This window comes from Mustelus asterias, chromosome 10 (genome assembly GCF_964213995.1).
Source record: "Mustelus asterias chromosome 10, sMusAst1.hap1.1, whole genome shotgun sequence".
Lineage (NCBI taxonomy): Eukaryota > Metazoa > Chordata > Chondrichthyes > Carcharhiniformes > Triakidae > Mustelus > Mustelus asterias.
The window spans coordinates 103372380-103384898 of NC_135810.1; the positions used below are offsets into that span (position 1 = coordinate 103372380).

The window sequence follows — 12519 nt, forward strand, 5'->3', positions numbered from 1 at the left end:
CACATTAATAATCCTGATGGAACCAAGCTTTGATTATACCTTTGTTGCGGAGTAATTTTTAATTTGCAGAGGGATGTCATACATCATGTCAGTCCCATGGGGGTCAGTCTGTCATTTTCTTGGTCATCATATACACTAAATTGTGAGAAAATTGACCTTGCTTGTCTGATCAACCATGTGCTGCACAATAATGGGGAACAGCCTTTTCTAATTACCAATGTTGCTGACTGGTGTCCTGACGGTACTCTGCATTTGGGAAAAGTCAACCAATGCTAAAAGAAAAGGATGCTCCTGAGATCAGTGTGGAAGTTTATATGTTGTTGTACTCTTGCTGATAGCTGCCAGTCGTGTTATTAACATAGCTGTAAACCTCAGACTGGGCGATGCAAATGATGTCCTCTAGATTGAAATAAGCTTGTGGTGGAAAAAGTTGAGGGCTCTGGTGACTTTGAGAGCTATTGGCAAGACATGACCTCCTGGTCCTATTGCAGGAGATTCGCCAGACCTCTTGGAGAAGCACAGCAGCAGGCTGAAAATCTAGCTTAAAACACTGACTGCCATTTTAACTACCCACCCTACTTGCATCAGGTGGGTATTGTTAAAAATTGGCCGCCTTGTGGCAATTTATGTATCCTTCTCCTTCAGGTACCCTATCTAAAGAGGCGCTGGCAACCATGGACTTCCATTGGTTTGGTCCATGGTTATGCTTGGCAGTGTACTGCAGTGGTTTGCTATTGCCTTCTACAGTATGGCTGACCAGGAAACTCCACAATTTATTGCCTGCCATCAGGCATATTGGAAAGATTTACAGGCTGATAATCAACCTGTTTGACCATGTAATGCGCACACCCCTCATGGCCATCAAGCCGTGATGTGGGACTTGAATCCAGTTCTGGCCTAGAGTTACCCACTGAGCGAAAGGACCTCCTTTATTTATGTATAAAACATATTAAATGTAAGTATGCATTTTAAATCTTGACAAATTGTCAGTTGGCTGGACAAAGGAAATAGTAAAAGTGAATGATTTCTACTTTGACATCTGATGCTTCCCTAAACCAGATTTGCACTAAATTGATAAAGTCAAATACGCTGTTTAAATCCAAGATTTTCTTTATTTTCAGGTCAAAACTTAGTCTGTTTCAATCAAGAATAAGTTTACAGAAAGCAAGTGTAAAGGTGAGTTATGCAACAATTTAAATGACTATTTCTTGGTGATCTCACTCTTGAGCTATTAATTTTCATTAAATATTTCTGCAATTTGTCCCAATTCTGCTTAGTTTAGCCAAATGGAAATTGTCTGAAATTTTGAACAACTTGATGTCGAGGCATTCCTTAACCATATTTGTAACAAGATGAGAACAGTTTATTTTCCTACACTGGGTTAGAAAGACTAATTGTACACAGTTAATAGTACCTTGCCAAGAAACCCTGAAGCAATAGCAAGATTGAAGTTGGAGAATTAAAACACACACCCACCTAACTAATTGAACCCATAATCTCAATGGTGGATTGAGCACATTACTTGGGTACACTAATCCTCTAACATCGTAGAATTATGATCTGGCATAAATAGGGTTGATGTGGGAATGAGTACAAGACTGTTCAAAATGATTTAAGAAGGCACATGACCCAGACCCAGCGGTCAGTGTGGGTGTTTTACAGAGACGTGTGTAGTCATAAGCATGGAGACAGCTCCTAGTTTGTAACCTTTACTGTACATTTAGTTCTAGTAGTTTATAAAGATTTATCATTAATCTACGGAAGACTACAGAGACTTATTTAAGACATATCTGTAACCATCACCCCCCACAACATGATGACAGTGACAGGGTAAAAACCCAGAACCTTGCTAAAATGAACGACAAACTGAAATGCTGTAAAACTGAGAAAAATTCAACAACACATTCTGACCTGAAAGAAGCTTCAGAAGAAGCAGAGGCGCTAAGGAAATGCTCCAAAGAAGGGCTTGGAAGCTGAGGCAAAGATTTAAAATTCCTTACTGAAACAGAAGACTCCATTGAACCTCCTTTGGAAGTCCAGCTTCATGGTGCAGAGTCGACAGAACATGCAAGGATGAGCTAAACCTTTTAAAATCCCAGGCTGCAGCAAGTCCTGAGATATTTTTAAAGTAATTCAGTGTTCGAAGTTTGAAAGAGACCCATAGCTGAAACACGATCCCCAAGTCAGTGCCTAAACCTGATATCTGAGCGCATCCAAATAAAAAAGAAGAGAAAATCATTAAATATTTAGAGACTGTCCAGCGTTCTAAAAGAAAAAACAAGCAGAAGTTCCAATTTGAATGATTCAACAGGTCACAGAATACTATTCCTGAGCCAGAGACGACATCAAATGACCCACATGACAAAAGAGAGAGAAGTGGACAAGGAGCTGAGCACAATGTCCATCCATCCACCCTGCAAGAAACAAGTTTAAAAAGTAGCAGCAGCCACTGATCAACACAACAGCCAGACCAGCCAGGTCCAGTTCAACATAAAGGAATGACAGGAAAAGAATGAAAGCATGCTCAGATGCCAGCTCAACCTCCAAACCATATGGAACAACCAGTAATGACAGAGCCTCATACCCCTCTGACAAAACTGCCAACTGGATATGCACCACCTGAACCTTTAAATTCAAGGACTTGAAGGGGAAAGATGTGATAATGTAGTAATAGTGATAAGGTCATTACAACAATATAAATGTATGGGAGTGATAATGTATGACATGAAGTTAACTAGTATAACTTCAAATACGTTAGATAAAGACTTGCAAGGAGGTGTATTATAAGGTTTGGCATATATACAGTGAGTGTGGGACAGAGTTCAGTGATGTTAGAAGGCACATGACCCAGAGCCAGGAGTCAATGTGATGTTGTACAGAGATGTATGTAGACCTAAGCATGGAGACGGGTCCTAGCTTGTACCTTTTACAAGTGTGATTTCCCCCACCATCCATGTCCTAATTCAAGTATGAATCCAGACCGTGAACTTAGCCAATTCTCACATCTGGATGCATATGTAAAGAAAACTTGATTGAGATATCAAAATCCGATAAAGTCCATGAATTCCACAAGTCGCTGCTTTCAGAAACCGGGAAAAAAATAAAAACAAAACTCTAACTTGAAATATCACAGTAGAGGAATGCATTATCAGAAACACTTATTCTTCCAAATTTAGTTGAAAAATTCAACTTTTGAGATTATCCAATAACCTCCTTTAGCTGAATGGCACATAGCAGGTGAAGGGAAGTCAAATGCTTTTGTCAGTCACTTCAGCAGTGGATGCCCCACATACCTTACCCTACCCCTTTACATGCTTACATTGCAAGGAGAATAAGATGAAATCTAAATAAGAGAATGTTTTAAAAATAGTGGAGAGGGATAAAATAGAGCCATTTTATAGATTATGGCCGGAATTCTCCGGTCTCGTACGCTGCGCTATCGTTGCTGGCGAGAATGGAGAATTTAGTGCGCAACCAAATCTCCATTCAGTTCAGCAGGACTGGAGAATCCCAGCCATGGGTGAGAATGGAGAATTCCAGCCTCTATCTTTGTAATTCATAACTGTAGAGGGAAAAACATATTTTAAAAAGTCTTGAAGTCAATTCGGAAAATTTTATGAGCCTATTTGACATCCAGTATTACATGTTTTGTTTGAATTCCAGTTAAAAGCACGACGCAGTGAGTGCAATACAAAAGCTAACCATGCTAGAAATGAGTATCTTCTTACACTGGCAGCTGCAAATGCACATCAAGATCGCTATTATCAAATAGACCTGATAAACATGATGATGGTAAGCAAATCTTTCTATGTTTGTGTTTTTGTGATTCAGAAGTCAACTGAGCAAAATTAAGAGCACATCCATGCTTTACTTGACATTTAGTTTTTGACCCTGGAGTCTGACTTGCAAGTCATGTTGGGTGTAGTTTTTGCATTCCAGACATTGTCTTGCGTGGTTGCATCAAAGGAACAGTCGCTCAAACAATGAAATGTGTCTTCAGCCACACAATGATGCAGTTGTATGATTTCCAGAGGAAGCACCTTTTTAAATTGTATTCTTATTTTCTTTAAATCAAACCTTATATTAAGTTCATGTCAGTGAAATACTTGAATATTCACTAACGTAATGATTTGAGCTGCAACTGCAAACTGATTTGTTTTTGTTTTTTGTTATTTTCAAAAAGGGGAGTCATCTTACATTATCCCAAACAAGTAATAACTGCATTTCATCTTTTCCTCTAGGACTTATTTTGATCTCAGGAATAAATTAAACCCGTAGTGTGCCTACAATAGTAATGGAGTGATGATTGGTTCTGTCTATTTTTGAGGTCAGGCTGCAAATTGAGCCTTTGCAGTATCTAAAGATTGTTTATCTATGATTGTATTATTGTAGTAAGTATCTAGGTAACTGGTTCATGTTTACCATGTTAAAACTTCAACAGGTCAGATTTTAAAGGTCAAACCCTTTCACAACTGCCATTATAGTTCATTCCCGTTCACCTTTCCAACCCAGATATTTTGTCCACTCTGATCTCTTTTGCCTATCTTCAAAGTAGTCTGATTCTAAATACTTCACATCCCCCTCTCCTTTCATCCTAATGTTGAGTGCACGATTCAGCTGCTGATGGGCTTGATCTGACCCCTACTAATCTACTTTGGTCCAACCAGTTCAGTAATTTGGTGGAAAGTAAATATTGAAATCATTGCTAATGAAGTTTAAATTTGCCATTTTTATCTCTCTTCCAACCAATTCAATCCTCAAACATAACTGAGTGTTGCATGAATAATACTAGTATTTTGTATTCTAATTGCTGATCTAATGGGCATTTAATTAACTTATTATGCAATTCAGCTATTATATATCTAAATAAACAGATGTCTCATTATATTCCCATTTCTGATTTGTCAGTGCTTATATACTGCAAATACTACTGCTCAGATGGTAATCAGAGACACATTCCCCTCTTGTGGCCCAAATATCAAATTATTAAGTTTCTGCCTCCTTGTTCTTACTCCCTCCCAGGTCAGGCTACATCTTTGTCTCCAGTTCTCTCACTCCCATTCAGATGAGATCATTTCTGTTGATGTCAGAGGTTTGGCACCCCAAGTCTGCCTTCAGGTTTCCATTGCCAGCAAGTTTCAAAATGTAGAGCTGAGGACAAATAATAAGATGCGCAGTTAGAAAATATTTGCAAGACATGCAGAAAGAAGATGCAGGTTTCAAGATTTGTAGAAAGGGAGAAAAATTAGAGATTTGTAGGCTGATATAGAAACAAGACGTTTTGAGACATGGAAAGAAATAAAACAAAGCCAATAGAACTTGAATGGACGATGGACAAAATTGTAGCAGAACTGACTAACTTTTTAACTGTCCAGAAGCAATACCACAGAACTATTTTTGATTGCTCTGTGCTCTATAAACATATTGGCCAGGAATTTTAAGATGGCAGAGTGTGTTGAGGGAGCGGACGGGAAAGGTAGTGGTACCCATGGGCACTTTGTGCGGTTCCTGATTGGCTCTGAGACAGGGTAGGAAATGGCCCTTAAATAATCATTAATTGGTGACTTAAGATTCTGAATTGGGGCAAGCGCAGGCTGGCTGGCCAGACGTCAGGACAGGCAAGTAAAACCATTGGAAAGCCATCCGAGGAATTTTACACCCCCCTCACCCGCAAACCCATTGGTGGAGGTATCATAAATTCTGCCCATGGTGTTTTTCATTACTTTGAACCCCATGATTAGTATGCATCAGTCAAGTCCCAGGTCCCAGAACCAAAAGGAGAAAAAATACTCTGGAACCAACCCCCTCTTCACAGATTTTCTGGAGGAAGTTTTGTTTGCAGTGATAATGACAAACAACTAAAGAATAGAAAATGTTAGAATAGTAGTAAGACACTGAACATTATCAGTAAAATTGCTGCTGGGTCTATCACCTTTTAAAGCATTGCTGAGCTGGCATTCGTCCCGTAACATTCAAAAGATAAATTTATATTAAAGGCATTTCAAGAGATGTCAATTCTATATGAATTAGAAAATATATTCTGCAATTATAAATCATAACTCTCCTGAGATTAGTACAACAGTGTGATACAACTGCTTTTCTTTGGACTAAAGTCTCCAAAATAGAGCAACTGCTTGCTTGCATGGTTTGAGGATTTAGACAGTAAACAGTCCAACAGGTTTATTTGGTAGCAAATGCCACTAGCTTTCAGAGTGTGCTGCTCCTTCGTCAGGTGGAGTGGGAGATCTCCCACTCCACCTGACGAAGGAGCAGCACGCTCCGAAAGCGAGTGGCGTTTGCTACCAAATAAACCTGTTGGACTTTAACCTGGTGTTGTTAGACTTCTTACTGTGTTTACCCCAGTCCAACACCGGCATCTCCACATCTTGAGGATTTAGAGCAGATAAATTGTTTTAATTGAATAATTATGGCACATTACGTTTAAAAGAAAATAGTTGCTTTCAACTTTGTCGGTGATTACTAAAATTTGAAATTTGTAATGGATAGCTCTAAAGACTAAATTAAAATTGACAAGTTTTTAAAAATCTTTCTGCAATTTATTTTTCTTCCTGTTACACTGACTATTCTCCTCAAGTACCCATGTGTTGAATACATTTTGGGAATAAGATTGAGCAAGATGGACGTACGTGATACGACTGTGAATTATGTATTCTCACTTGTAACAATGCCCTATTTGGGAAATAAGCTGGATCGTCATTAGTAATTTTTTTTTGTTCGTGTAATTTTTCCAGTGTTTGTGTTTTGAATCAATGTGCATTTTGAGCGTGATATTTTTAAATTGAAAAACATAGTGTTGCATCTCATGCAAATAAAACAATTTTTGACCTTGATTTAGTAAACCGTTGAACAACATCAAACGTGCATGGTCTGTCTTTCAATAAATGATCCTTTGTTCTGTATATGTATTAACATGGTTAATAACTACATTTGTGTGCAGCATTTTACACTGGTATCCCTAAACAAAAGGCAGGGTGAGATCTCGGGTGAGGTACCATGTCAACGCTTTCTTCTTTAAAATAAATTATGCTATTTAGCCACTTTTGCTAAAAGGAACAAATTAAACTCCCATTAACCTTAGAGAGTCTTTATTCAGATGGTGAGATGCAGTGAAAAAATCTGAACAATTCACTGTGGATTTGAACTCTTGTAATGGCAATGTGCAGTTGAATTAGTAGTGCTAAGATTGCTAGTTTATCCCCATCTTTCCCATCTCCCTCAATCTCAGAGCAGTTTATGGCACAGGTGGAGGCTGGTCAAATAGATTTAAAAGCAAAATGTATATTTTTGAAGGTAACCGCCTTGCTTTCTATGAAATGACTCCAAAGTTGAACCTTAAAGATGCGCAATATTGAATAGCTGGAGCAGGCACAATGCGATACTTTGTTCTGAAGCGAAGAAGAGGGGTCTGTTAGCAGACATGGAAAAACATTTGAATGTAATTATTGATAATTCACTGAAAGTTTCCAGTCATTGTGCAGCTGTTAGCAACAAAACTAATAAAATGGTCGGTTGCATCTCGAGGGTAGTTGAAACAAGTTATTCTAACCTTGCAACCCTAACTTTTTTGAGGCCATGTTTGGATTACAAAGTGCAATTTTGGGCATCCTGCTTTGAAAGGACTTTGTGTTGGGTTACATTGATTGTATTTGAAGATCAGAGAGTACTTATGCACAAGCGCAAATGATTACATGGTTGGGGTTGAATCATATACATGTTGTGTGGAAGGAACAGACATGATGAGCTCCATTTTTTTTGTTCTGTGCATTGTGTTTTGATGTGAACTGAATCAATGGCCAAAGTTGAACCAAGCATGGAAAAATTGAATCTGTAAATTTGTGTTATAATTAATATGGAAGGAAAGAGAAAATTGGATGAATTGTAAACCTTGTAAAAACATTTTTTTCCATTCAGGGTTTATTTGCCCTAACTATTCAGACCAGCTAACCTGAAGTGCCTATTGAGTAAATATAAAATTATTGTAAAATATGCCTTTTTTTTAGTAAACCTTCTTTAGTTTCCTTCATAAAACTTAAACCTTACGTAGATTATTCATTGTCTATTAAGTGCTTATCTACCTGAAGAGTTGTTAATATCAAGCTGAGAATAAAAGTAGGAATGGGAACTCCCAATTCCAGAATTTATATACAAGATCGATGGAGATAAAGTGTTGCATTCACAGCTGTGATGAGGGATGATATGCTAGAAGGAGCGTCAAGTGAAACTGTATGGATTGAACGAAGTAACCAAAAGGGGCAATTATACTGTTCAGAATGTAGTAAATTCACCATAGTTCCAGGTGACCATAGGCTGCTCAACCCTTTGAGGGGGAGAGCTGACTGGTGGTGATTTGACCTGAGGATCACCACACCTCATAGCAAGGAGCAAAGTTGAGAAGGCAGGTCTTCAGGGAATTGAGCCCATGCTGTTGGCATTGCTCTGCATTATTAACCAGCTGAGCTGAAGCAGTTGGGCCAAGCAGTCTTCAATCAGTAACCTCGATGGTGGACAAATTATTGAAAAACTCAGAGACAATATAAATCATTTTGAGAGAAACAAATTAATTGAGGACAGTTAACATGGATTTGTAAAGGATGTGGTTAAGAAATTTTCATACTATGCAAAAATTAGCCTTGGGTTTGATACTGAGGAAGAAGACTAAAGACTGCATGAAGGTATCAATGGGCTAGTCAGATGGGTAGAAAAGTAGCAAATTGAATTAAATCTGGAGAACTGTGAAGTAATGCGTTTAAAGTTTAAGTTTAAAGTTTATTTATTAGTGTTCTAAGTGCGCTTTCATTAACACTGCAATGAAGTTACTGTGAAAATCCCCTAGTCGCGCACTCGGCGTCTCAGGGATTTTCACAGTAAAATCACAGCACCTGTTCGGGGATCACTGAGGCAGAATTTAGCACGGCCAATGCACCTAACAAGCACGTCTTTCAGACTGTCGGAGCACCCAGAGGAAACCCACGCAGACACAGGGAGAACATGCAGACTCCACACAGAAAATGACCCAAGTTGGGAATCGAACCCGGGTCCCTGGTGCCGTGAGGCAGCTGTGCTAATCACTGTGCCATCATGGGCAAAACAAACAAGACAAGGGAATAACACAACAAATGGAACTTTGTCCTTCTTTGCGAGAGGGATGGAGTTTAAAAACAGCGCAGTTATGTTGCAGTTGTATAAGGTGCTGGTGAGGCCACATCTGGAGTACTGTGTACAGTTTTGGTCTCTTTACTTGAGAATGGATATACAAGCACTGGAGGGGGTACAGAGGCGATTCACTAGGTTGATTCTGGAGTTGGGAGGGTTGGCTTGTGAGGAGAGACTGAGTAGACTGGGGCTATACTCATTGGAATTCAGAAGAATGATGGGAGATCTTATAGAAACATAGAAGGTTATGAAGGGAATAGATAAGATAGAAGCAGGAAAGTTATTTCCACTGGCAGGTGAAACTAGAACTAGGGGGCATGGCCTCAAAATAAGGGGGAGCAGATTTAGGACTGAGTTGAGGAGGAACCTCTTTTCCACAAAGGTTTGTGAATCTGTGGAATTCCTTGCCCAGTGAAGCAGTTGAGGCTACCTCATTGAATGTTTTTAAGGCAAGGATAGATAAATTTTTGAACAGTGAAGGAATTCAGGGTTATGGTGAGTGGGCGGGTAAGTGGAGCTGAGTCCACGAAAAGATCAGCCATGATCTTATTGAATGGCGGAGCAGGCTCAAGGGGTCAGATGGCCTACTCCTGCTCCATGTTCTTATGGTAGGATTAAAGTTAGAGGAATAATGGGATTTTGTGTGTCCACAGATCCCTGAAGAATAGGGGGGATAAGGTGGTCAAGAAGACTTGGGAGATACTTGCCTTTATTGGCCGAGGCCAAAAGAAAAGAGCAGGATCAAAGTCAGGATGGATACTCTTGCCATTTTGCACCTCTTTCCCAGTAAGACAATCTTGACCTCTCTTGAACACACATCAAACCATCCAGGCATGATTGATGGATAGAATTTGGAGTAGGTCCCATGACCCCCTTCACTAATTCATTTTACCTTAAGTTAAGCAGACAATCCCGAAACGTAACATCTTTTAAACTTGTAATGGGAGGGATCGATAACATTGGGACATAGATTTAAGTAATTGTTAGAGAATAAGAGGGTGAGTGAGTATTTTTTCACTCGGGATGTTGTGTTGAGGCACAAAACTCTCGTCTTATTTACAAAATCTTGCATATGCACTTGGGGTGGCATAAATGATGAGGCTACAGACCAAAATCTGGAAGGTGGGATTAGAATGGGTATCGCTCTTTTGCAGCGGCATGCATATGATGGGCCTTTCTTTATGCTGAAGGTTAGAAGGAGCTTTTGATATGGATGGCTTTTCAGTTCTTCAGTCACCCACCAAGGAAGACCCTATATACTACTAGTCATCATCTACATAGATCTTAAATGATTGCAGAATTTTTTGCTTCAATTAACCTATCTGAAAATCTATTGTGTGAGATGAAGAACAGTCCTAAGTTCAGCTTTTACTCTTGTGTTCTGGATCCATCTTTTGCATTCATTCACTATCATGCATACCCCTAAAAGATCACCTCTGTTATCTCCTTTCAAAGATGTCTAAATCTCTCCAGTCTTTCCTCATAATTCAGCCTTTAACGCTAAAAGTCAGTGTGGTACCATTTTTAATGTTTCCAATCTTGTTCCTAGTCGGTGACATCCATATCATCCGGAAACTAATTAAATAAATAAAAGAATTAATGTAGCAGAGTAAAACAGACATGTCATTAAATATGACATTACTTCAAGTGAGATAGCAAACTGAATTGTGCTGTTAATATTATTTATATGATTTAGGTACTGCAAAAGCAGTGACTTTCATGATCTCATAGTGTCCCAAAGTGCTTCATAGCCAATTAAATGCTTCTAAATGTAATTACTTCATATAATTGTAAGATGATGGGGACTGAAGGAGGGCCACTTGACTTGTCGCGCAGCTATCCAATCAGTCCCACTTCCCTACTGTTTCTTCATTGGCCCTACAATAATTTCACTTTGCGTATTTATCCAATTCCCTTTTGAAAGTTATATTGAAATCTACTTTTCCCAACCTTTCAGGCATTACCTTTCAAATCATAGCTCACTGAGCATTTTTTCCCTTGTATTGTCTCTGGTTCTTCTGTAAAATACCTTAATTTGTTTTCTTAATTACCACCATTTCAAACACTCAAGTCAGTTTCTTCTTCTGTATCAAAACCCTTCATGATTTTGGACATCTATATCAAATCTCTTTAGCTTCTTTGCTGTAAGGAAAACAATCTGACCTCTCTGATCTTTAGTCCCAGATACCATTGCAGTAAAATCTCATCTGCACCCTTTCCCAATGCCTTGACAGGCTTCCTAAAGTGTGGTGCTCAGACTTGGGACGTAGTATTCCAGCTAGGGCCTAACCTATATTTTGAAAAGGTTTAGAATGACTCCCTTGCATTTGTACTTCTGGCAAAATTTCATTGCTGCAGACACACATGCAGTGGGAAGCACACTGCTCTTTGGAAAACTTGTCTGTCAAAGAAGTGACCGGTGTAGCTCTTCAACTGAGCCACTGTATTACCATCCACTTCCTGGGTTTCCTGACCAGAGAGGGCAGGCAGGATCACGTTTCAAATAATTCAAAGGAAAGATCTCTACAAAGGGAGCCCAGCCCCAGCATGGTTGGGAATGGTTGAACTAGCATGGATGTCTGAGGCTGAGCAACCACAGGAATGGGGAAAAGACCTGGGAAGTCAAAGGTGCCCCCCCCCCCCCCCCACACTCCCTGGCCCCACATTTACTGAGTGGTCCTGCTGCAGAATCCGAGGGACTGCAATGAAATGTTGTTCGCCAAGGGAAGGAGCAAGATGCCAGCCTCTAAAGCAAACAGCCATACTTTGAAAAAGAAAGCAGGATTGTGGTCTCTCTAACCTTGGCAACAGTGCACCAGGAGTATCCATGATCTCAGGAAGGAAAGCAAGATTAGTGGCGTAACACTTGCTTGTGCCAATCCCTATACTCCAACTTTTCCAACCTTCTTATTTTTTATTTGTTCATGGGATATGGACATTATTAGCATTCACTGCCCATCCTTAATTGCCCTGGAGATGGTGGTGATGAGCCACCGCCTTGAACCTTTTGGTGTCCGTACACCCACAATGTTATTGGAGAGGATTTCGACTCAGTGACAGTGAAGGAATAGTGATATTTCCATGTTAGGATGATGTGCGACTTGGAAGGGAACTTGTAGGTGGTGGATTCTCCTGCATAACACACTTCGCGTAGGTTTGGCTGCTTAGACAGAAAGGCATTGAATGGTCTCATTCTTACTGAAAAAGAACTTCATGAACATCTTGATCTGTGAGACTCATTATTAGTATTAACTTCACACTTCATTTACAACAGAGACCTGATTTATTCTTTATATAATGCTGCATTACATTGTAACACTGCATCAGTACCAAAATATAACCAAG

The 12519-nt window shown here is 39.5% G+C and overlaps 1 protein-coding gene across 1 annotated transcript in view; it reads left to right on the forward strand.

The window, feature by feature from the left end:
• fchsd2 (FCH and double SH3 domains 2) overlaps positions 1 to 12519 on the forward strand; it is a 178859-nt gene that overhangs the window by 69233 nt on the left and 97107 nt on the right. The window contains exons 6-7 of the mRNA XM_078221460.1: positions 1122 to 1176; positions 3664 to 3792. Of these exons, the coding sequence (XP_078077586.1) occupies positions 1122 to 1176; positions 3664 to 3792 (184 nt within the window). The remainder of the gene's footprint in view (positions 1 to 1121; positions 1177 to 3663; positions 3793 to 12519) is intronic.